General features: G+C 41.2%; 2 protein-coding genes across 8 annotated transcripts in view; one reads left to right on the top strand and one right to left on the bottom strand.

The window, feature by feature from the left end:
- REC114 (REC114 meiotic recombination protein) overlaps positions 1-22868 on the top strand; it is a 108243-nt gene extending 85375 nt beyond the window's left edge. Inside the window, exons 3-6 of one of the 2 annotated variants that reach the window (XM_058737107.1) lie at positions 5317-5400; positions 13575-13787; positions 19773-19862; positions 22604-22868. In XM_058737107.1, coding sequence (XP_058593090.1) covers positions 5317-5400; positions 13575-13787; positions 19773-19862; positions 22604-22768 — 552 coding nt within the window. In that variant the 3' untranslated portion in view covers positions 22769-22868. The remainder of the gene's footprint in view (positions 1-5316; positions 5401-13574; positions 13788-19772; positions 19863-22603) is intronic. The other variant, XM_058737108.1, reaches the window with a different exon arrangement.
- The window catches only part of NPTN (neuroplastin), a 73831-nt gene continuing 70318 nt past the window's right edge, over positions 22867-26379 (bottom strand). For 4 of the 6 annotated variants that reach the window (XR_009263973.1, XR_009263974.1, XR_009263970.1 and 1 more), the window contains 3 exons: positions 25349-25370; positions 24444-24518; positions 23795-23891 (listed from right to left, as the gene is read on the bottom strand). Coding sequence is in view for 1 of the 6 variants with exons in the window: in XM_058737106.1 (XP_058593089.1) it covers positions 24458-24518; positions 25349-25370 (83 nt within the window). In the remaining 5 variants the exon portion in view is untranslated. Of the gene's footprint in view, positions 23892-24443; positions 24519-25348; positions 25371-26379 lie in introns of all 6 variants that reach the window. The other 2 variants (XR_009263972.1, XM_058737106.1) reach the window with 1 other exon arrangement.

Genomic DNA, 26379 nt, shown 5'->3' with positions numbered 1-26379 from the left:
TTTTCCTTTCTTTTGATTGGCTTCCTTTGTGGTAACTGTTAATTATTTATGGTAATGGAGGCCAAGGAGAAGGTGGATAACTAAAATCTAGAAATGAACTTTGTAATTTATAATACTTGAAAATCAAAGTTTGCGGTTCTGTTTATATATACAAAAGTGTGGTATGGTGCCCCTTGGAATCATGTGGCTTTGTGCCACTGCAGAGAGACTGTGCTGGAGCTGGACAGCAGGAGGGAATAGGCTACAGGATGATCAGAGGACTGGCGGGGGTGAGGGGGCCAGAGATTGGCACTCCTTTTTTAATTCAATAGACACGCAAGATACAAAGATGAATGAAACAATTCTTGGTCTCATGGAGTTTGCAATAAAGTGGCATCTAGAAGGAGAGTGAGGTAGAGTGACACATACACAGACCTAGTAGCATCTAGTCCCACCTGCTGAATTCAGTGCAGACTTCATAGCCCTTATTTTCACTCCACCCCTGTGCATCACCTGACACTGTCGATCATTCTCTATTTGAAAGTCTTATTCCCTTTAGCTTCTGCATGCCTCTATCTTCGACATGACTTCTTAGTTTTGGCTCTATTCTTTCGTCGGTGGTAAATTTTGCATTTCCTAGAGTACTCCTCTCTTTTTCCCCCTCTTACTCTATGCTATTAATTCCTAACCATTTTCCACCACCCAGCACTTCAAAGGGATATGGCAGACTCTCATCAGGTAGCAGTGGCTTCTTATGGCAGTGGTTTTTGACCAGGTGATGGAACAGTATCCTGAGCACCACGAGGAGCAGCTCCCTGGGTGATTCTGATGCATTCTCCCCTGCCCTTAGGCAGCTTCTGTGTCTTTTTAACCTATAGCACAGTAGTCCGCCGTAGTAGAGCTCAGTGATGGTGAGTCTTTAGTAGCAGCTGGTACAGTGTGCTGTAGGTGCACAGAGCAGGTTTACTTAACTATCCGAGAAAGTCAGGAGAGGCTGCATACAGGAGCTATCAGTTGAGCTAAACTGAATTTATCAGATGGATAAGCCTTAAAGGAGATTCAAAGAGGTGGATTTTCAGAGACAGGGAGATGCATTATTAAAATCTACGAATATATGAATGGCAAGTGGTTAGGTACACAGGCTTCTTTATTAAAGCCCAAAACATTAGGATGAAGAAGCACTTTTTGAATCTTCAACAAGATTGGTATGAGTCAAATAAAAGTAAGATGTTCTGCATCATTGGACAGGTAATAAATGTATGGGCTTCGTTGTTCCCAAGAAATACTGGCATGAAATATTCTGCTAATTTTAAGAAAGAGCTTCATTCTTTCATTCACTGAAAACTCACTGAAGCATCTTCCAGTGTCAAACACTATTATGGGTGGTATATATCCAGTAGTGAGCAAAAAACAAATATAGCCCCTGCCTGCATGGGGCTTACAATGAGGGAAAAAATAGACATAAAGCAAATAATCACTACAGACACACCAACTGTGATCAGTGCTGTGTGTGCTATGAGAAAGTCTAACAGCGTGACCCAAGTGAGGTTAGGGATGAAATGAATAATGATTGGAGGTTAATTAGAAAAAAACATCAGGGGGAGAGGCAGAGAGAAGACATATACAAAGTTCTAAGGCAAATGGTTTGGACAGGTTTTATGACGGGCTCTAACATGGCTCGAATGAGAGACACTGTCAGGGAGGAGACACCACTTTTCCCCACATGGCCACTGCACAGAGTCCTAAATGGAGCGGCCACTGGGGTGGATCCAGTAGCATTTGCTAAACATTGTGCTAGTTGCTGGGATCTCAAGGGGGTAATGAGACACATTCTAGAACCTGCCTTGCCTGCTCAGAGATTCCTCCTCAGTTTATGAAATGTAACCACTTATGAGGTAAGTACAAGATCCTTTGAGAGCACAGAATTCTGAGGTCAGCCCACTTAGTCTCGGGGAATTGTGGAGATAAAGCTGCGTTTTCAAAAATCAATGAAAAAGGAAGCCATTTCAGAAGTGAGCTGTACAACAAAATCCAGGGGTGAGGAGCATGGTGCATTTGCAGAACTTCAGGGAGCTTTGTATGGGCTCCGGTACAGCGTTTAGATGAGAATTGAAGGAAATAATCACACATGAAAGGCAGAAGCCAAATGTTAGGAATTTACATGCACTGAGGAATTTGAACTCTATCTGGCAGGTGCTTCTTGCAGGCGGTGAGGGAGGGGATGATGAGGCGGTGGCATCAAAAGGGAATGACTTCATCTGATGCTTGTTTTACAAAGTACTGTTCTGGCAGTAGCACAGATAGATGTAGAAACTAGGCCTGGACCTAATTTCTAGGGGACCAGAGGATCTGGGGACCAGATCCAAGGATCGTGTGGCAATTCTGGGGACAACTGGTGGTGGCCTGCTGCAGCAGTGGCAGTGTACGTGGGGAGAATGGTGGGTGAGGAAGCTGTTTGGGGGTAGTATCTCGGAGACTTGAGGACTTCTTGGTGTTGAGGGAGGAGTGAGGAAAGGAGGAGTCAAGCATGATGCCCAGTGATTGTTTGGGTGACAGGCAGGTGTGCATGATGCCATTTACTAAGGCAACACCGTGTAGGAATGGCAATGTGTGCGGAGGACAACTGTCGAGATCCAGCTGGACAAGCTTACATGGAGAGATCTGTGGAGCAGTCCAGTGAAGATGTCCCTTAGAGCCCAAACTGCACTAGAGACAGGAACACAGGTGAGATCAGGGCAGGGCCAAGAGCGGTTCATTTCTTTCTTTCTTTTTTTTTTTTTAATCAGCTTTTTATTCTAGAATAGTTTGGGATTTACAGAAAAGTTATAAAAATCGTACAGAGTTCCCATGGATTTATCATTTCTTTGGGTCTTCTACCTCTTCCTTGAGTTTTTGCCGTATTGGAATGGGTGTCCTTGTTTTCACAGATATTCCCACATAAATGCTTAACAGGCTTATGTAGTTCAAAACACAAAGCAATATAAAAAGACATAGGGTAGGGGCACCTGGGTGGCTCAGTCAGTTGAGCGCCCAACTTCGGCTTAAGGTCATGAACTCACAGTTTGTGAGTTTGAGCCCCATATCGGGCTCACTGCTGTCAGCCTGTCAGCGCAGAACCTGCTTCAGAGCCTCTGTTCCATTCTCTCTGCCCCTCCACCACTTGCACTTTCCCAAAATATAAATATTTTTTCAAAAAAAGACATAGAGTAAAAAATCTTACTCCAACCCCTGCCCCCATCTGCACTGTTTACTCCCACTCTGTACAGATAGCTTTTTTTCTTAGTCTATACTAATCCTTCTAGTTTCTTTTTAATGTAAATATAAGCAAATAATAAGAATATACTTTGTATGTTTCCTCCTTTTCTTATCAAAATGTACTATATTGTGGACACTGTTCTGTCACTTGCTTTTTGCTGAACAATATACCTTAGAGATTAGTACGTATCGTAGAACTGCACTGTCTGAGAAGGCAGCAACAGACTGGCCATAAGTGGCTACTGAGCACCCGAAATGTGAAATGAAAACCAGAATTTAAATTTAAATTTAGATTTTAAAATGGAAGCAGTGTAAATTATTTTCCCATTAAACGTTATTTTGGTAGAATGACCTTTCACTTCAGCCATCAAAAATGCAGCATCCAAATTAAGATGTGGTGTTAAGTGTAAAACACACTGGGTTTCAGAGACTTAGTTTCATTTTTTTTTTTTACACTGCCGTAATGTTTTACAGTGTTTACATGTTGACATGTTTTGACATATTAAGTTAATTAAAATATTAAAGTTTTACCAACTTCTTATAAAATGTGGCTATTAGAAAATGTAAAATTACATATGTGGCTCAAATTCTATTTCTACTGAACAGCACTGATATAGAGCATTATTTTCGTACAGTTGTATAGTACTCTGTTGTAGAGTACCATATTGAACCAGCCCACTATTGATGTATACTTGAATTGCTTCCAGTCTTTTACTGTTAGAAATGCAGAAATGCTTAACCTTGTCCATGCATCACTTCCCATGTGTGCAGATTGATCTGTGAAATGAATTCCCAGGATTGGAGTTGCTGGGTTAGAGAGTACTGTGTTGGTAATCCTGATATTGCCAAATCATGCTCCATAAGAGTTGTACCAGCTTGCACTTTCCACCAACAATGTGTGTGAGTGCCAGGGTCTTCGTATACTGCTGTTTTACACTACAGTATCTACATGTTTAGGATCTGATAGTGAACACATTTCTTTTTGCTAATTCTGAGTTTTAGGAAATCACAGATGGTTTGCCTTTTTTCACTAAAAAAATAAAAGCTACTAACTAATGATGAAACTCTTAGAATCAGCATGGTTTTTTTTTTTTTTCTTTTTCAAATGAAAATGCCAAGGAATTAACACTCAGTTTTCCCCGGCTCTCCATTTCTCTGGAAGTTGTGGTTTCACCAGATACAGATTTAGGAAGAGAGACTCTATGAGGGTTCATTATTTATAAGGGACATTTTCTTTTGTTTTCTAAAAGTAGGATTTTTCTCAGATTCTTCCAGCAGCCTTCCCTGGCTCTGGTGGATTAACACTACAAGGTAGACAGGCAGTGTAGGCAGGATTTGTATACTGCTAGATTTTCAGTTCCCTGGATTAGTATTAGTGGAGCCTAAACACATTCTAACTTGACAGGCTTCTTAACTGAGGAAATCCACTGACATAATTGGAGCTTATGAGTGACCATAATGGTTAAATAATCAATTGTTTACTGTTAATAAGCTGCAGAAAAAGCTCATCTTTCTACCATAAAGATCTAACTGCCATCTCTCTTTTGAGACTAGTGTGCCCTCTACTGCCCTCTTTGCCTTTTCTTCTTTCAGATTGAAATGAAGAACTAGACATTCAGCATCCAAAAACAAGTTGCTTCGATTTTTCCATTTGTAGGAATCGGAAAAGGAGATTCTCATGAAGAGAACTCTGTGTAGTTAGACGTGTCAGATAAGTTAATAAATTCTTATAATGGAAACCTTTACTTACAAGGATGTATCGAATTACCAACATATTGGCAAATCCTAGAAATGTATTTTATAGCAAATATGACTATGGACATTAACTCTCTTTAATATTTTATTGATTTCCAGTATGAAAAGTTTAAGCAAAGCTGAGACTGTTACTGTTGATCAGGCAGGAAGAGCCTTAGGACTTACTGGAATGGTCATCCTTGGCAACGGGTGATGTTGAGTCATTTCTACTCTGCTTAATCTAAGAATCAGTCTACAACTTTCCAATGGGAAGCAGCTGCACCATAGCTATTCTCCATGTCCCTTTTGGCTTCTTACAGCTAATTGTGCTTAATTATTTTGTTTCAGGAAGGGTTTTCACTCATTGGTAGCAAGAACTGGTTGAAGATTGTGAGACGCATGGATTGTCTTTTGTTTGGAACAACGATAAAGGCAAGATACTGTGTAGCCAACTATTTTTAAGCAAATGATCGTACCCTTGTCATCTTCTAACTTATGCATGGGGGTGGAGTGAATGCGGGAGCTTCTGTTTGCAGGGGAAATGGTACTGGGAAGAATATGTACATTTAAGAAAGGTTTGTATTGGGAACATAACATGAAACAAGGTGTGTAGAGAGGCAGAAGCCTAGTTAGAAGAGGGTGCTGCTGAAGAGCCAGGGCTTTGATTGATCTGTCGATGCCTGTCTGACAGAGCCGTGCAACCATTCTCCAGTCCCCAGGCACAAACTGCGAGGATGTGGGGTACATCATTGTTTGTCTTACTATTTTCAAATGCTTTACTGTGTCTTTTCATTTTCCCTTTTCACTATTCAAAAATTTCCCTTTTACTTGCTTCCTAGCTGCATTAAACATAAAGAATGATCCTCATCAGAGAAACATACAATACAGACTAATCACCTGGATTATTTTCTTTCAGAAATAACTGTAAAAAAAAAACAATCTGTTAACATTCACCCAGTAGATAATATTGAAATTTAGGTGAAAGCTCCTAATTTTTCATGGGCTCATAGACTGAGTTGGAAGAGCATCTAACAGAGCACCTAATAGAAGGGTAAGCCTGGGGTTCACAGACCCTCCAAAGGGTCCTTAAAGAATTCAGGAGACCATGAACTGCGTATTCACTGACACCTAACTGAGATGTATCATTTCCTTCAGCTATGAATGTAGGCATCAGAGCCCAGTCGTATTAGACCTTTGCCCCAGTAGAAATCAGCTCCTTTCATGCCGCATCACAGGTATCTTCGGTGTCAGGCTCATCACTGCCTCAGAATTATGGTGGTGATTAGTCCCTCTGCTAGAGCTTTTTAGTTATGTGTTAAGCATATGTATTGTTAATTCACAAATTAGTGTTTTAATATTGTAGTAAACTACTTCAGTATAATTGGTTTCCTTTATAATCCAATGTATTTTATGTGATTAAAAACATTGTTTTGACGGGGGGCGAGGGGGGTGCTGGGGTAGGGAGAGCTGGGTGGCTCAGTCGGTTGAGTGTCTGACTCTTGGTTTCGGCTCAGGTCTTGATCTCACACTTTGTGGGTTCAAGCCCTACACTGGGCTGCAATGACAGGCTCTGCTCTCTCAAAATAAATAAATAAACTTTATTAAAACACACACATACACATTGTTTTGAGAAGCAATTCACTGGCTTCACCAGATTGCCAAAGGGGTCTGGAGCACATACTCAAGAGCCCCTCTTTTCATTTATGTATGAGGGCACAGAATTCAACTTATGCCAATAGTCAAGGTTGTAACTGGCTGTCAGAGAACTGGGCCACCGACTTATCTTCTGACTCCCAGCCTGGGACTGTGTCATGCCAGAACAACATGAGTTTGAACTCGCAGGTTTGAACTTGTGGCTTTTTTTTTTTTTTTTTCTGATAAATACCGTACGGCACTATAAGTGTATTTTCCTTATGATTTTCTTAACAGTTTCTTTTCTCTAGCTTACTTCATTCTAAGAATACAATATATACACATGTAACGTATAAAATGTGTTAATTGACTGTTTATGTTATCAGTAAGCTTCCTGTTAATAGTAGGCTATTAGTAGCTAAGTTCTGGGGGAGTCACAAGTTCTACTCGGAATTTCAGCACTCCTCACTCCCACATTGCAAGAGTCAACTGTATATGTCTTTCTAAAAGTTACACCGTGCCGTATGTCTGATATGTGAGTTCTAATTTTTTCCTGATATATACTATTACAATTTTTAACTATAAAGAGTAAAATAAAAACCAACCATAATTTGACCACTGAAAAATAATCATTATTAGCATTTTAAAGTTGCTATGTGGCAGGTATATTATGTCAAGATAGCATTTAGATGCACATGACAGAAAAATCCAGACATAGTGGCCCCCAAAATTAGGGGTGTATTTTTTTTTCACTAAATAACAGAAATAGGGAGGTGGTAGCTTTGGCTTGGCAATTTCACAGTGCCAAGGTCAACATCTTAGCAATTCCTTGGCCTCTCCCTCACATTTGCAAAATGGTTGCTATAGCTCTGTTGAATGTCTATTGAAAGAAAACCAGCTTCATCTGTCCCTTTCATAAGGAAAGCATAAACTTCCTATGAGGCTTCCACCTTGCACAACCCCTAGAATATGTCTACTTATGTCTCATGGACCAGACAATGTATTGTGGCCAATTCCAATCTGCTAATATTAGCAAAATGAGTGCTTGGCTTTTCCAGCCTCTTGTATGTATCAGCTCATGGCAATGAACCCTGTGTCTGCTGTATAGATAATTTATAAACTTGGGATTGTAGTATACAGAGTACTTTGTATCCTGCCCTCTTGTCATGTAACATTATGTCAGGAATATTATACCAAGTCATTTCTTAGTCTTTGAAAATGTGATTGTTTGTGGCTACCTAGCATTTTATTGTTTGGATGCAACATAATTCAGTTAACTAATCCCCACATTTCCACTATTATAAAAATGTTTTGATTTTCATAAGGATTTGCAGGGCTCTTGAGACAGAAGCCTAGAATATATATTTATCTTGTACATTTGCCCTCTCTGTAGGTTGTTTCTGTTTCTACAGAACTAGTGGTATGTAAGAATGCTCATTTATCCAAATTCTAATAGGGCGTATCATTTAAATTTTGGCACAGTTCATGATCTCATGGTTCATGAGATCAAGCCCTGTGTCAGACTCCATGCTGACAGCGTGGAGCCTGCTTGGGATTCTCTCTCCTTCTCTCTCTGCTCTTCCCTACTCACTCTACACCCGCCCACCCACACACACTCTCTCCCCAAAGTAAATAACTATTGGGGCGTCTGGGTGGCTCGGTTAAACGTCTGACTCTTGATTTTGGCTCAGGTCATGATTTCACAGTTCTTGAGTCCAAGCCCCACATCAGGCTCTGTGCTGACAGCATGGAGCCTGCTTGAGAGTCTCTGTCTCCCTCTCTCTCTGCCCCTCCCCTGCTCATGCACACTTCTGCTTTCTCTAAAATAAATAAATAAACATTAAAAATATTAAAAATAACTTTTTAAAAAGCTAGCTTCCAATCTGATTGGCAAAAATGAACATCTTCCTTTAATTTGCATTTCTTCGATAACAAATGAGAATGAACATTTTTTGTGTCTTTGTTAGCCATCTATATTTCTTCTTTGAATCACCTACTGGCTAGTTTTGACTTACTTTCCTCTTCAAAGTATTTAGACAGAATATGTATAGAGATTACATGTTATATACATGTATACATTACATGCTATGTAGAAATATATGTTTACGTAATTTGTATAGTTATGTATTTGTATATATGCCATATATGTAGTTTTTAGAAATATTGCTACATAGTTGTGCCAACTGTTACTGGGAATGATATTCTGTATCCCAAAGTTATTTCTAGCTGCTTATTATTAGATTTTTTCTGAATTGAAATTTAGCTTCCTTACTAAACTTTTATTAACTGATAATTTGTTAATTGTTTTAATTTCTAGGAAAGTGATTTTATAATCTACAATGACAATTATAGTTATTTCCAGTAGTTTATATTTATTACTTTTCCCACCTTACTGAATTATCTAGACCCTTCAGAACATTAATTTTATGGTTATAGCGTCATCTTTGACATCTTCCTGACCTGAATGGGAAGAAGTGTTTAGATGTTAAGAACATTTCTAGCTGTTGACTGGATGGATATTCTTTACCATTTAAGGGAAGTATTCTTTCAGTTATAGTTTGTCTATCAATACTTTTCTCAGGATTACATATTAAATTTTATCAAAAGCTTTTTGACACCTTACCAAGATCATGTCTTTCTTTTTCCTTTCTATGATGTATTGACTTGATATATTAATATTGAACCAACAGATTCTTATTTTTGCCTTACCTGGAAAAGGATATCTTTGGTGTTCCTTGCCTTGGATAACTTTTAATTAACCAAGTATTATGTAACAAACACCAGTGTTTAAGTTGATAAATGGAAGAAGTATTTTGAAATAAAATTTTTATTCTGTTATCAGCAATTTAGTATAGCTTAAATTCTGTGGATAATAAAAGTTACTTCTTTTCCCTCTGGCTGAAGTAAGTAGATTATATAAGTTCTGTCTACTTGTAAGTTGGGCTTCCTTTTTTTTTTGTTAGTAATTCTGATCAAAATGGTCCAGGCCAACCGGCAAAGGGTCTACATGTAATTACCTACCTAAAGGGACTTTGGTTTAAAGGAATAAACATAAACCACTCTCCTCTTTACCCCCAGTAACTCACTGAAGAATGTTCTCATGATTTTGTCTAGCCTAGGCTTTGAGTAATGCCTCTTGGTTTCAGAGTAAAGGATCAAAGAAAAGTGTTGAAGCCCCTTCTCTCATTAAGTCCTTTTTCTGTACTCCCCTCTCCCTCCTTTTCTATGGTAGAGGAATTCTCTACCAGTGGTGGGGAAAACTGCTTTGGTTGGGGTCCTAGTGATAGGAGACTATATAGATCTGAGCATTGGATCTAAAACCAGCAGGAAAACCCGGCAAGCTGGTGAGGACTTGTATCTCTGTGGTTCTCCTCCCACGTGGTGTTAACCAGGTGCCTGTCTTCCACGTATGCTGGCACCATATAACATCAGCTGTAGAGCCTGAGGCTTAAGAATCTCCAAAAGGAGATGCTGTTCATGCCCAAGAGTCAGAATTTACTGGGCCAATGCCTTCCAGAAGGCGGAGCCTGACTTTCCTGTGAGCACATGAAGAGAAGTGTCAAGAGGCAAGCCCTTATCCTTAACTTTTGTTTCCTCAAGGCGTCTGTGTGAAGGGAATTTTCTGTTTGTTGTAATAACTTGAAATTAAGTGTTCTAAAATAGGAGAGAACAATCTAACATTATGCCATCACCTAAAATACAGTAATTTTGAGTTAATCTCCTTAGATGATAGACTATATTTAGGCCAGTTCATGGCTGTTGATACATACTTGAAAACTTTTCATTTCACCACAAGAAGCCCTTTCTCACTTAATTATGGCATAAGAATAAATCTGATTAAGATTTTCAACCTAGGAGTCCTTTTTGTTAACCCAGTGACAGTTTTCCATTGTGCCCCACGGCACTGAGGATGTGGGATGGTGATGTAACTCACTGTCACATTTTTCTTGATGTACCTTAGTTTTATCTTGGGTCCACATGCATTGAGGTGATATTTCTGGCTTCAGATGATAAAGCTCAAATTGTACCTGAGAATTTTACAGAAGCAAACACGGAGCCAGGCTTCAGTTAGGCTATTGAACATATAGCCTACCCTGTCATTCTGGGAACTACATTCTAAAGAAACCCTAACTGTCCAGACTCCTTCTTATGCACATTCACATACAGACACCTCTAGGCTTACATGATTGGTCTGAGATTTTTGCCCTGACAGTACACTTAATACTCATCTGTTTCTGTATACAGCTTTTCATCCAGCTAAGAGGCACAATTTTTAATGTGATTACTTTTCAAAAGTTAATTACAAAATCAGCATGGAAATATCTAATATAAAGGTATTTCATATAAAAAAGGTATTTCTTTTTTAATTACTTTTTTAAAAATTTGTTTAATGTTTATTTATTTTTGAGAGAGAGACAGAGCACAAGTAGGGGAGGGGGCAGAGAAAGAGGGAGACACAGAATCCAAAGCAGGCTCCAGGCTCTGAGCTGTCAGCACAGAGCCCGATGTGGGGCTTGAACCCATGAACTGTCAGATCATGACCTGAGCTGAAGTCAGATACTCAACCAACTGAGCCACCGAGGCACCCCTAAAAAAGGTATTTCATATAGATGTCTTCATATAGAGTTTAAAGTAGTGTAAGTAAATTGGAAACAACTAATTAATTGTAAACAGGAAATCAGGTCAGTTTTATAAAAAACGATGCATAGAGTTACCAAAAATGGAATGTATAGTTCTCTCAGTTCTTTTCCCTTCCTCAGGGAAAAACCAGCTTTCAGTTACTCTTGAGAGTCTGGGGATTTATTCATCCAAGAGCAAAATGGCTAAGGAAATGAATAGGCAATACAGAAGAGATACAAATGACCAATATGCAGAAGAAAAATATTCAACCTTACTTTTAATCAAAGAAATGAAATTCTGCAATAAAAATCTATGTTACCCTAGTAGATTTAAAAACATTTAAAAGAGGGGCTCCTGGGATGGCTCAGTTGGTTAAGTGTCCGACTTCAGCTCAGGTCATGATCTCCTGGTTCATGAGTTTGAGCCCCACGTTGGGCTCTGTGCTGTCAGGGGGAGCCTGCTTTGGAACCTCTGTCTCCCTCTCTCTGCCCCTGCTCCATGCATGTGTGCACATTTGCCTGTGCTCTCTCTCAAAAATAAACATAAAAAAAATTTTTTTTAATTTAAAAGAATAAGAATCTCCAGTGTTGGAGAGACTCTCAGTGGGAGTAAATTGATACTACCCCGCCCACAGCAGTTTGGCACTACCAAAATACCCAAGACCTTTTGACCAGGCAAATCTCCTTTTAGGCATTTATGCACAGATGTATGTATAAGACTGCCTACCAAAGCTTTGTGGCTTACAATAGGAAAAAGGCTATAGATAAATGTTAGTAGGGGCCAGTTAAATAAAGGAATACTCTTCAGCCATTGAGAGCAATGAACTATACTTCTATTTTATACTTCTTACTAAATAAAAAAATCAGGTTACTAAACAGTAGTATAGTCTACCATATATATATAATATATATATATATAATATATATATTAATATTTTATACATTATATATATTCATTGTTGTAGGGGATGATAATGGATTATTTTATACTTAGGAAAAAGATGAAATGAATTAAAAGATAAGATCACCCAACAGTGGCAGTAAGGAGGGGGGCAGGGTCTGTTCTTCTTTTTTAAAAATTTTTTTTTTCAACGTTTTTTATTCATTTTTTGGGACAGAGAGAGACAGAGCATGAACGGGGGAGGGGCAGAGAGAGAGGGAGACACAGAATCGGAAACAGGCTCCAGGCTCCGAGCCATCAGCCCAGAGCCTGACGCGGGGCTCGAACTCACGGACCGCGAGATCGTGACCTGGCTGAAGTCGGACGCTTAACCGACTGCGCCACCCAGGCGCCCCGAAGGGTCTGTTCTTCTAAACATGACACCTTACCGTCACTTAGCCATGCTCAGAGTTTTCTCTAACTTAAATATGTGGCTTTGCCTAATGGCTTTATCTAAAAATGTAAATAGTGCAAATTGGGACTAGGCAAACCAAGGAATTTTTACCTGTGGGAACTTACAGGATTTTGTGAACTCTAGCTAGAAACATTTTTCTGTTAGCAGAGTGATTTATGTGTTTAATAAATGTCACTGTGCTGAGTTAGCATCTGGACTTCTTTACAGAAGAAACTGAACAAAGGCACACGATACATACCATCTGTTTGGTATGTATCAACTCCTCTAAACTAGATGGAATATTAGACTAGAAAAACAGGAAACTATTGCTACTAAAATACTGGATTTATCATTGTTACTGTTACAATTTAGTTCTAGTTTTAAACTTACAAGCCAGTAAGTTTGATGTAGTTGCCAAATTTTTTACAATTCTAACTGCATCTCTCCCACATTTGCTGATTTGCCAAGGGATGGAACTCATACATTAAATTAAAGGCAAAAGGCAATTTGTGTGGTAGTCTGGCTTCTTTAAGAATAAAGGGCACTACAGATTGCTAATAGGAGCTTCGTTAGCTCTTAGCATCTGCCTGTCCCGTTCCCCAGTCTCGTTTGTCAACTTCGCTGGTTTGTTTAGAGTACCATGTACCCAGTTTGCTCTTTTATATACTTAGGTTTAGAAAAATTTTGTTGAGCTAGCACTGATTTTTCACCTAAGGAATTAGAAGCTATGAAATCTTTATTCCAGAGTAAGACAAAACACTGGTATTTTACTGTAGTCAGTAGTGACTTTCCTGGTCTGTATGATACGGGCTTTTCCATTTTTGCTGATGTCAATTCCCTGAAGGAAACAAATTTAGTATGAGCAGCTCCCCGAAGGGGGAAGAAAGGAAATTACTGCCTTTTCTCTATCCACATTAACAATCTAGAGTTACTGCTCCCCGCAAAGGGAAGCACTCCCTAGAGGTGCCCACAGTAAATAAAAGTGAGGGCTTCTAGGGGGAACTTTGCATCTGCCCAACAGAACAAGAGCCGCATGTTCCGGGTGCAGTTTAGTGGAGGGTCCAAGGAGCAGGCGCTGGAAAGCTGCTGCAGCTGCGTGCAGAAGCTGGCCCAGTATGTGACCGTCCAGGAGCCTGACAGAGTCAGCCAGGAACTCAGGCCGAGTGCTGGCCTGCTGGGGGCAGGTGAAAGCCAAGGGAAGGATTGTGCACAGCGCATCCCACCGCAGCACCGGGTAAGTAGGCCAGTGTGTTGGCTGCATGAGAAACCTGACAAAGTATTGCTTTATGGGGACGAAATCACAGTGGAATGTGTTGAATCTATCCGGTTTGTAGGTTAAGAGATACCTAATGTCGAGTGACATATTTAAAAAAAATTTTTTTTTTAATGTTTATTCATTTTTGAGAGAGACAGAGCACAAGTGGGTACAGGGCAGAGAGAGAGGGAGACACAGAATCTGAAACAGGCTCCAGGCTCTGAGCTGTCAGCACAGAGCCTGACGCGGGGCTCGAACTCCTGAACCGGGAGATCATGACCTGAGCCAAGGTCGGACGCTCAACCGACTGAGCCACCCAGGCGCCCCGAGTGATGTATTTTTAAAAATATTTTTAAGTCTGTTTATTTTGAGAGAGAGGGCGCACATGAGCAGCAGAGAGAAGATCGCAAGCAGGCTCACGCCATCAGTGAGCCCAATGTGGGGCTCAAACTCCCAAACCATGAGATCATGACCTGAGTCGAAATCAAGAGTTGGACACCTGACTGAGCCACCCAGGCACCCTCGTAATGTTGACTGACTTATTTAGATTGAAGATTGATCCTCATCGTAGCTACCTATAATCCTAGACATCAGATTAGCCAGGTGTCCCAGCTGCATTCTGGGTGTCATCATAGACAGTGGTTCTCAAAGTATGGTCTGTGGACCCTTTCCTGAGACCTTTCTCAAGGGGTCCATAAAGTCACCATTATTTTTATAATACTGAGACGTTATTTGCCCTTTTCGCTTTGTCAGTATTTGCATTAATCTGACAAAAGAATTGTGAGCAAAGCTGCTGTCACCTTGGTACCCATCAAGGTAGTGGCCTGAAACTGTGCAGGTGGTGATCAGTCTTCACCAATCACTCGCAGTAAGAACACAGGCAGAGCTGCTGTGCCCTGGGAGGCGAGGTGGCTGTTTGGAAGGGAAGTGCCTGAGGGCCTGTGCTGGGCGCTGAACCGGCCTTCTTCACGGAACACCGTTAGTACTTGAAAGAACAAGATAAACTAGGGTTATTCATACTTGGGCATTCAGTGGACAGTTTCTCAAATGAAGGGAGCCTATCATTTCGGGAAAACAACTAATAGTATTTATCGACAATGATGAAGTAAGCTTTTCAAGGAAAAATTGGACTCTTGGAAAACGTGTATGTATCTGCCACTTGACCTCCACAGCTCCCTAACTCAGAAGACTATTCTGATAGTGCTTTTAACGAACGTGAGTGTTTTTCTTTGGATATAATTACGTGACAAGGTGTTTCAACATTTTGGAAGATCTGTATAGTCCAGCCAATCAGTATTTTCCAAATGACCAATCCAATGATGCTACAAAATCATGCACGGATAAAAGATCCATTCAAAGTGCAAAACAGACCAGTGGTTTTAATATAACAGAGTGTAAAAAGTTCATTGCTATGATTTCAGATTCCATGTATACAGCTAACTTTTAAAAACCAATCAATTGTTGAGTTTTGGTGTTCTATCAAAGAATATCTATTCACAATTATCCGAAAAGGCTACTGTAAGATACTTCTGCCTTTTCCATCTACGTATCTATGTGAAGCCAGACTTTCTTCATGTACCTCATCCAAAGCAACAGACTGAATGCAGTAGATAGGAGAGTCGAGCCGTCTTCCATTAAGCTAGACATTCCAGAGATTTGCAAAATCATGACATCTTTATTTTAGGAAATAGAGTTACTTTTCATACACATTTTAAATAACATATATTGGGTTCACTTTTAAATGAATATTTTTAATTTTTGCTTTCACTTTTAACATGTAAATATTAGATATAGCCTAAAAAGCAGCTGTCCGAGGGCCTCAATAGTTTGTCAGATCATAGAAGGAGCTTGTGATCCTAAGTTTGAGAAGCACTGTTACAGAATTTCTCCAGGAAGTACATATTCTCATGCTTCTTTGGCCTAATCCCAAATGCTGTTAGCATAGGCATTTGCCTCTGCTTTTGAGATGAAATTCTAGTTTCAAGTTGGGTTTTTTATTTTCTGCTTTGAGAAATGATTTTCCAAACCTGGCTTTCTAGCCTTTCATCCTATAAGGGCCCTTAAACTCAATGGAGCAAGACCATTCATTGTTGCTGTTTTATCACCAAGTTTCTTGTGGTTCATAATTTACCTAGGGGGAACATAAATTTACATTATTTATCATAAGGTCTTTTTCTTTCAACAAGTGCTGTATGATTTCCTCTTGAATGTGTTCAGTTTGCCAAATAAGATTTCTAGAATTCTTTCCCTCCATTTGTTTGTCTGATCTTTGTGAAGATTTCTTCATGCTAAAGCTCCATTTCTTACAAACCCTGGATCTGGTTTCATTTTGCCACATCAGCTCCTGCTATATTAAGAATCCCTTCCCTGAAAATGGGATGGAGTGGTTTATTACAAAGGATCATAAACTCTATTAGTTTATGATCCTTTGCCCCCTAAGTAGAATGTCTTCTTTTGTAGGTTTCATCGATCGTTATTAGATTCAGATTACGGTACCCAGTGCATGGAGTGGGACAGGAACCGAATAGGGTGCTAGAATTTGGGAAGTATGTCTGGAATGCCTTATAAAGGAAATGAAGACACGCCAGGCTGGAGCCTAACCAGGCTACACACTTATCTAAATATAAGAAGATAAATTGAGGCTGTAGCATGTAGGAGCAGATGCAGACTGAGGGTTCTGAGCTACAGCAACAAATGGAAGTTCCAGCTCTGATTTCAAAGGCTGGCCCCCAGTACCCAGGTAGAAATATCCCCAGAGTGGCTAGACATTTTTCACATCTTTCCTCGATGCTGTATTCAGGGACTTTGACGATCTGCAGTTGGGGGTTATGCAATGCTGTGCAAAGACCACAGGCTTCAGAATCAAAATGGATCTAGGTTTGAATCCTGGCCCTGCTAGTGGCCGCGTGATTTCGTGAGCCCCTGAACCTCATCTGTAACATGGCAAGACGGAAATGCTGTATATACAGACATAGTACAATGCCTGGCAAACATCTAAATAACATTATTCATTATTACTATTATTGCCAGTACCGTTACCCTCCCAGATCTGTGTTCCCTTGCAAGTGAACACGTTAGCGCGCTGGTCAGTAAGCAAGGGTCAGAACTCCCAAGGCAAGGGGACTGTAAGATGGAACGTCTACAGCTGCAGAGCAGAAGACAAGGTAAAGCCACTAGGTTAATTTGCCAGAGTGTAGACATTGTGAAATACTGCCTAGAACATTCTAGTCTTCCTAATGGCAAAACATTCCCAGGTTTGTCGTAGCTGCTCCTGTGCAAATTTGGTATCACGTTCCCTTTCTCAGAATCCATCTTGAGAGTTGCAAGCTGTAGCCAAGTTCTAGTCCACTTGCTGCCCTCCTGGACTCACGTGTCATTTCCCCAATGCCTTATATATACCTTCTTATCTGAAATAGTTCTCTTCTTTGCAGGTAGAGAGAATTTCCTGTCTTTTCATTTCACGTTCTTCAGTCATTTCCCAGAACATTTGGTTTTTATTCTTCCTCAGCTTTGTAATTTTACCAACTGTGGCCTAACCAAGGCTTCTCAACCCGAGGGCTTCTAAGGCAGCCCAGCCCACCCCGAAGAAGGGGGAAAGGAAAGACAGGAAGGCGAATGGCAGTTCCCAGCCGAACTGTCCGTTGTTGATACAAGAAGTCCAAAAGAAGAAAGCAGCCAGGAGGCTCCAGTTACTGTGTGCACAGCACCTTCCTTGTCTGTGCACTTGGGTGGAGGACGGTCTGATCTCGGAGCCACCTACTCACCTCAGGTGGTTCCATCACACTTGGCTACTCTCCAGCGTTTGTGCAACATGATGTTGGGTTGTTGTCTGCCCCGTTTGAAGAACATGTGTGACGTGAACTGGTACTCTAGGAAAGCATCAAAAGTCGGAGCTAGGGGGCGCCTGGGTGGCGCAGTCGGTTAAGCGTCCGACTTCAGCCAGGTCACGATCTCGCGGTCCGTGAGTTCGAGCCCCGCGTCAGGCTCTGGGCTGATGGCTCGGAGCCTGGAGCTGTTTCCGATTTTGTGTCTCCCTCTCTCTCTGCCCCTCCCCCGTTCATGCTCTGTCTCTCTCTGTCCCAAAAAAATAAATAAATAAATAAATAAATAAATAAATAAATAAATAATTTTTTTTAAAAAAGTCGGAGCTAGGGGCGCCTGGGTGGCGCAGTCGGTTAAGCGTCCGACTTCAGCCAGGTCACGATCTCGCGGTCCGTGAGTTCGAGCCCCGCGTCAGGCTCTGGGCTGATGGCTCGGAGCCTGGAGCCTGTTTCCGATTCTGTGTCTCCCTCTCTCTCTGCCCCTCCCCCGTTCATGCTCTGTCTCTCTCTGTCCCAAAAATAAAAAAAGTTAAAAAAAAAAAAACATTTAAAAAAAAAAAAAAAAAGTCGGAGCTAGAAGAAATGCCAGGCACCGGAGTCTTTTATTTTTACAGATGAGGAAACTGAACAGAGAAAGGGGGCTTGCCTAAGGACTCCTGATTCATTAGAGTTCCTTATGTTTTTGCTCATTTTTAGTATTCCTGACTAGTTTTCTTTTTGTTCTTTCCTTCCTGTCTCCCTCCCATTTTTGATGCTTCCAGATCTGCTTTTCCGTTAGTACCTAGTGTTAATACCTATTACTTTTCTGTTAATACCCACTACTAGCAATAGTCAGCTTCACGTAAGAGGAGACAAAATTTGGACACTCTGACTTCTGCCAGCCGTGACGTGATGCTGTTAGAGGCATCTTCTAGGGAGAGCCTGGTTTCTCTCTGTATGCCACCAGCTTAGCTTGTATGTGGGACGGGCGTGCCTGTGTGCAATAGCCCCAGGTATCCAAAACCTAGCCAGAGCTGCAGACACGTGGCTAGGAAGGAGGGGTGGTGGGGCTTCGGAAACTGTGCTCTTAAGTAGAGGCGGCCTTCGGAGGCCTTTTAGGCCTCCAGGCCACCTCCTACACTGTGCTTTTGCCTGCGCTCTATCCAAGAAAAGCCCCTCACGTTGTAGATTCTTTTGAAACAGATTCTGAAGCATTCCTACACTTCATGCTTAGTGTACCACCTACTATGGCTCACCCCCTCCACTGTAAGCTTGAAGTCTTATACCTGCCTTCATTCTAGCACCTCTTAGGTTGCATGCTAATCACTGTTCTACTTGTTAGGTTCTCACTTGGCTGTGGGTTCTTGAGGGCTGGACCACTACCTTGTTCTCCGTGGCCCCCTTCCATGGTAGGCACTAACACTGTTGAATGAAGATATCTCGGTATTTTACTAACAGAAGAACTCATTCCCTTGGAATGTCTAAAATGAGATTTTTTTTAAGTTTTATTAAAAGCATATGGTTATCTTGAAATCATAGGGTTTATTTCTTCCCCTGCTTTGCTTTTCTGTCGTGACCATGTATTACTGGAGTTGTAACTCTCAGAAAGTAACAAATCAGGGGCGCCTAGTTGGTTGAGCTCAGTTGGTTGAGCGTCCCAATTCTTGGTTTCAGCTCAGGTCATGATCTTGGCAGTTTGTGAGTTCGAGCCCCACATCGGGCTCCGTGCTGTCAGCACAGAGCCTGCTTGGGATTTTTTTCTCCCTGCCCCTCTCCCACGCGCTCTCTCCTGCTCTCTCAAAATAAACAAACTTTAAAAACAAAATCATTATCGGAATCTGGACAGTGTCCACTGCCCTCCAGCACCAGCACATGGTCCTGGGCTGGGCCTCTGAAGACAGGAGAACATGATGGGGTTGGACAGCCGGTGAGACACCGAGGAACACCAGGCGCAGGGCAGGAACCTCAGACAGAAACTCTGTCCATAACCCCCTCCTGTAGTGAATCAAGGGACAGCCCAGCTTAAACCAGGACAGAGTCCACGGACAATGACTTTATGCCTTTACTGACACTGGTATTTTCTTTTCACACAAGTACATGTGTGGCCAGTCCTATGATGGCCAGTGGCATTTCTGATTACGTTCAGCTCGTCTCCTAATTGCAGTCACACCAGAAGCCAGAGAAGCAGCAGCAGGATGGACCGGCCGGCACAGGGACTTCAGGAGGAAGGACCTCAGTGAGTTGGTTGGCTCAGGTAGGGCCTATTTCCCTGTTGTCTTGCTTGGTCACGAGAAACAGTGATCCTGAGGAATTTGTATCCTTCTGTTCACCCCTCTGTGGAATAGTGACGTGAAGTGCCAGCAGAGAGAGGACAGTAGAGACAGATGGGGCCGCTTCCGCCTACCTGTGCCGTCGGGTGCGGTGGCGCCACTGAAGAGCTGCCCTCCGAGGAGGGGGGTGGGGGCGCTGTTAGCTTTTCAATGTGTGACATAAAGAATTGCCACGCTCCCAAAGAGAAATAAAGGGAAGAATTTCCATTTAATTTTGGAAATGAGATTGAGAACTATCCTAAGGCAGGTATCAATATGAATTTGGAGCCAGCTCAGTGATGGTCTCTGTGGCAGATTTCCGGTGCTAAGAGCTGAGGATGTCCGGAAACCTGGGAGGACTCAGCCTTGTTCCCACAGACTTGCTTTCAGACATTCCTCTCCCCTTGCAGCTTGCTGTTACCAAAGCATCACACAAAACCTATTCATTCAAATTCAGGGTTACTCGATGCCCTGCTCTGCTGGGAGCTCCTGGAGGCCTGTCTCCTCCTCACTGTGTTCCCTGCTGCGCTCGACAGCAGCTCTCCGGCCAACAGCTTGTGCTTTCCACACAGTTCTGCATGGAAATCAGTATTTAAGGATGAGTTTTCTTCTTAATGTATTTATTGAACTGTGCTAACAGTAGTATAAAACGGAAAATATGGGTGTTTCCTCCATCTGGCTTACCACTCAAAATAAATAGACAGTCCTACAATTAAAAATTTAAGACGATTAAATAAGAATTCACATCTGTTTCTTTTAATAACTTAGCAACCACAACAAAAAAAAATTAAAAGCTTCTTTGTCCAGCAGCAGGACAAACTCCACAGTGCCCCAGTTTGTAGCCTCATATTTGCATTGTGGTTAGAGGTTAATTGAATGAGTGGCTGAGGAAAACATGGAAACAAGGCAGGGTATGATATCGTTAGTCAGGAAAGATCAGATGCTGCAGAAGGCGGACCGTAGCCCAGCGTATTCACATAGTGGAGAACCACGTACGAACCATGCACCAGGCGGGCGGCTCAGATAGGTTTCTCATTTGCTCTAACCTTCTGGACAAGTTGTTGCATGAACATAAGTGCATAAAACATTTTAGGAACCAATTTAATGTTACATCTTATTACCCAGAATTCCATTTCAGCGACACAAACGTACACATAAGGATGCTCTTCAGTGTTGTTCATAGTAACAAAACTGGCAACAACATAAATGTGCACTAGTAGGATACTAAGTGGTTTTAAGTGTGGTATAACCACAAATGGGATAAAAATGCAGTCAATAAAAGTGATATAGACCCCTATCTGTTGACGTGGAAGATATTTGTAATACATTAAGTTTTTTAAAAGGTTAGAAACAGCATGGATGGTTTAGTTTTTATAGAAACACAAACACACAAAACAGGTCTGGAAAGAGATACACTGACCTGCTAACAGTGGCTCTCACTGGAGAACAGGGCTCCATGTTACTTTCACATTCTTCTGAGAGGCTAGTTTGAATTTATTAAATTTCTATTACAGTTTCTAGAGAAATAGCAATTGTGCACACCAAAACACACCAAACCATGCCATCCATAGAAAGGGCATAAAACCACCTACCTAGTAGACGGAGTGTGAAGAGTAAATATGGCGACTGAGTCAAAGCAGCAAACACAGATGTAACACAGCAGGGCTGGAGCCCATCGTATCACAGTAGACTGTGGATCTGCTGTCACCGTATCTTCCAAATTGCCAAGCACAGTCAGACTTTCATTTGAACTCTGATATCTGAATCTGGGCAACTTACTCAGCTGGTTATTTTTTTTTTATTTTGAGAGAGACAACTGAGCGGGGGAGGGGAAGGGGCAGAGAGAGGGAGAGACAGAATTCCAAGCAGGTTCCACACTGTCAGCACAGAGCCTGACTCAGGTTTTAATCCCACAAACCATGAGATCATGACCTGAGCTGAAAATCAAGAGTGGGGACACTTAACTGACTGAGCCACCCAGGCGCCTCTCAGCTGGTTTAAAACACTGCAAGTTACCAAAGAAGTCACACAGGTGGCAAATAAGCATGTGAAAAAATGCTTGACATTATAGAACTTCCATTTATGACATTCTGGAAAAGGTAAAGCTACACAGTAATGGAGAACAGATCAGCGGTTGCTTGCCAGGGGTTGTTTGACACTAAGAGTGTAGGCAGCATGAAGAAATTTTCGGCGGGAGGTGGAGAGGTATGGAAATGTCCGTGTCTTCTCTGTGGTGATAGTTACATGCCTCTCCCTGTCAAACTTCGTGGACAGGACTGGAAAGAGACATGAGTGAGCTAATTATCTCCTTTGGACAGTGAGTCTGTGACCTCTCTTTATTACATTCAGAACCCGCCTTCCACAAGGTGAACGGCTCACATCCATTCATCTGGGAGGTGAGAAAGATGAACTAAGCTAGTGCATTTCATTCATTGACAACTTTCTTACCCACAAAATGTTAACACAGTATTCTTCATTAAAGCAGGACCTTACCTTTGTAAATCATTTCATTAATTTGACATGCTTAAGGATACAAGTTTATCTCACTCCCTATGAAGGTAATAAACACTAATTTTTGGTGTTTCCCTGATATTTCCTAAAAGCAAAGTTTTTCTGTGTTCTGTTATTTCAGGCCATTGCTTTTGGCTATAATCACTAATAAACTACTCTTCTGGAATCCCCCTAGTCTCTCCTGGTGTCAGAGGAGCTGTCCCCAGTCTATGAACAATCTGCGTGGGACACGGAAGACTTACGCCCCTTTCTGCGCTTGTGCCTCATGGATCAGAATTTCCCCGCATTTGTGGAAGAGGTGGAAAAGGAACTTAAAAAGCTGACGGGGTTGAGAAATTAACACTCCACGTACATATAGAACTAAGGAACTTGAAAAAGTTCACTGAAAAAGTGCTTCCTCCTAAGATTAGATACAAGAATAAAGAGTATTATTCCAAGCACCTTTTATCAATGTTTTATTTTTAAAAACAGTGAATCCACTTTTTTATACATCATTGCACTTCAACACTTACACAGAACACAAGTACATGCATCTACGGTTACACACCGCATGAGAACCCTGCCGGGTGAGAAAATCTATACTCAACTGTTTTAAATCAATGTGAAAAATACAGTGTCAACCCCAGAGGATAACTAGTTGCATAGAATACCATGCTATAACATTTCAAGGTCATTGAAAACAAAAGGTAAATTATAAAAGTTTGCCTTAATTGAATGTACAATAAGGTTCAACACATCAGTGCAAAAGGATTTAAGAATTTACATGATTTAACAGAAGAAAAAATAATCACTTCAAAAGCAATCATACATATATACTGCAATTCAATATATCCATTCAGTGGAGTGTTCCAGCTTTTTATCAAAGTCATAGGTTAAGCCCTTAAAATTATAGATTTCAGTTTATATTACTCATCTTTATGTACCAGAACTGCACAATCTCCTCATCTGACAACATACAGTAAGGAATGAATATCAGCAGCTAAAAAATGAAACAAGCATTTATTTTATTTTGGATTTCTCCCACCCCCAAAAATATAAATATATATATATATATTTATATACTGTATATATCTGTAGGTTTTGCTGTACTTTACAAAAATGTTATCACTAGATGGCAGCAGTGCATTTTAGAGCTTTGCCAATTTAACAGCTGCATTAAGTAAAAAATGGCGCATGCATGATCCGATCCTCAGAGGACCTTTTCACTTCTACTTAAATATTTTAACAAAGGGGGGAAAAAAAGCAACATTCACAGCACATCAAGCCCCAAATAGTTTACACCTTCTACACTGAAGCATTGTTTAAAATGTACCTGACTAGATCACCCTTACAGGAAAGGCTAAATAAGGCATGCTTTAGACAGTCATTTGTGGTGCTGCTCACTTAAAAGGGGAGAGAACCAAAGAGGTCCAAGCAGAAAATTTAGCAGATCATGTTGCCACCAGTTTCAGGAACCTAAAGATCTGTGAAGAAAAAGTATTTGGAAATTAAAAGGGAATATGCACTGTCCCCGAAGACTACACCAAATCCTACATACAACAAAGCTTTGGTTCAGACAGCATGCGCAGGGATGTGGTGTGAAACTCTGATCTCCATGTGCCGGCATGGAAGGCACTCTGGCCCAGCTATGCCCGGCCACCATCCTTGCCTTGCCCTCACAAGCAAAGTGGAATTAATTAACTGGCCTCGGGATAATCCACCCAAGGTGACCATTTTTACCTCTTTTTTCAAAATACAGTTAAATAGCGGTGCAAAGGATGCATTTTGAGACACCATACGTATTCTGAAACGGCACTTCTATAAATATGTGGAACAACACAGCTGAAAATGTTCCTTTCCGGCTGCTGCACTGGACGGAGGGCAAACAGAACTTGTTCCATCATATCAACAGCTCTGAAATGAACTAGAAGATCCTACAACATGCTACCAACTACCAAAGAATGAGCAACAAGGTCAACAGAGGCAACGTTCGTTTGCATATAATTTTTAAAATTTCTAAGGCAGGCCATACTTACATTATAAGCAGTATTTAATTTGTGTTTCTCTGGCGCAAGTTTTTATCTTTGTGATTGTTGGTAGAGTTGGTTTTCCTTTGGAGGAAAAATTGCATTATAAGAGTTAAAGTCAGTGGCAACTCTTGAAATTCTAACACAAGGAAATACAGGGATTCTTTCACTTACTACCATCCCTGGTATAGTAAGAAATTTTACTGCACAACATTAGTCAATAAAAATATTCTTTGTGTAAAGTGCATACACACACACCTTCAGTTAATCCTTTTGACTCCCAAGGCAGACAACATACAGGTAACTTTCCATCCGATTTACAAACTATAATCTAATTACTCTAACGGTGTATGGACAGTGGTTTCTTCTCCACTGAACACCACGGTCTCTTCTCGAATGATAAAAGATAATCACACACAGGCGGGCAGTGGTGTGCCCTCTGGCACTTGGCCAATCTGGGCCTCTCACCCCTTAGTCTCCAACTCTAGGAGACTCCGCTTCTCCTGGACCGACTGAAACTTTGCAGTACCATCTGTCTTGGCTACATGCAATTGTTAATGAAGCCAGACAGCTTCTCCATGCTATAGTCCAGCTTGAAATTAACGTTCACAAAACCGGCAGTCTCCGATACACTTGTTATTTCCTCCACACTATCAATTCAAGTATATAGGACGTGCAAAATTTTAAACGGTTTTTCGCATGGCGTTCCGCCTTGTGTTGTTACGGAAAACAAAACTGCACAGCCTGTCCTGGGAATCAAATGGCTGTCAGCTCCATGTCTGCGTAGCTAGGGAGTCTACACTACAACACTCATTTCCACCCGCTGGCTTCCCACCACCTTAGCTACTCACTCCATTCAATTAAACTGCAAATACAAAATAAACTACTGAATCAGTGTCCAACAAAGTACTCACATTGGCCCAGCTGGTTCATCGTCTGTAAGGTATTCCGTTTTTTAATAATCCATTGAGAGACAGGAGGAGAAAGGAGAAAATCGTGAGACTCTACATTAAGAATTAACAGAAGAGCAAACGGCAAGTGGCAAACATGGCTATTCATAGCATTTATTCAAGGCCATTCCATCTGGAGGTGCAAAACACTCATGGAGTTATTACTTCTAGATTCGAGTTTTTAATGGCGGGTATGTTGTTTCAATGGTTTTAGTTGACACTGGGAATGCTTGTCATGAAAAACTGCAACTGTAGCGGACAGACAGGCTGCGATATTATACTCATCTTGTCCCCAAGTTCCAGTGGTTCACTCTTAGAGAAATGAGAACACAAACCAACATTTCAGTTGTAAAATCCTGCTGTTTGTTTTCTTGTGGTGAATGCATGGCTCAATCCTCAGTGTGGACGGATGTGTGTGTTCTATACATTTAGCCACACATCCTCACTTCCCCCAAAGACAGTGTTCTTGCTGTTTTGTAATCTTTAGGAGAGTCTTTAGTCTGGTGAATGAGATTGAGGGAGAGGAAGCCACAACAGTTCAACCTAATACTGGGTCAGCCCAGCTGGGCTATGCCAGCACAAGTGCATACATAACCAGAAGACGTTCTGTGAGCACATCAGGGAGAGCTGAATAGTGGTGACATCCCTCTGGAAAAGACTTCAGACTTCTGACAGAAAAGACAGGCTCAACTCGAGCCCTGGCCAAAACCAGAACCCGAATCCAGATGAGCCACGAGATAGTTTTTGTTTTGTTTTTTTTAAACCAAAAAGCTTACATCATCTGAGTTTAGAAGCCTTTTTAAATTGGTATTTCATTATTCTGATTTATAAGTTTTTCTTTCCTGTTTCAACTAAGGGCAACTTGGTCCCCTTTAAGCAGGGATACACGTACATGGGGAGGGAACAAGCAAGTGCTCTTAGTTTTTCTGTTTTATACCAGTCAGGTAGACTAAATGATTCTGAGCAGTTTGGTTTAGCTGAAGGCTTCTAGAAAA

This window comes from Neofelis nebulosa, chromosome 7 (genome assembly GCF_028018385.1).
Source record: "Neofelis nebulosa isolate mNeoNeb1 chromosome 7, mNeoNeb1.pri, whole genome shotgun sequence".
NCBI lineage: Eukaryota > Metazoa > Chordata > Mammalia > Carnivora > Felidae > Neofelis > Neofelis nebulosa.
Note: the sequence above shows the minus strand (reverse complement) of the source record. Positions and strands in the feature narration are given on the sequence as shown.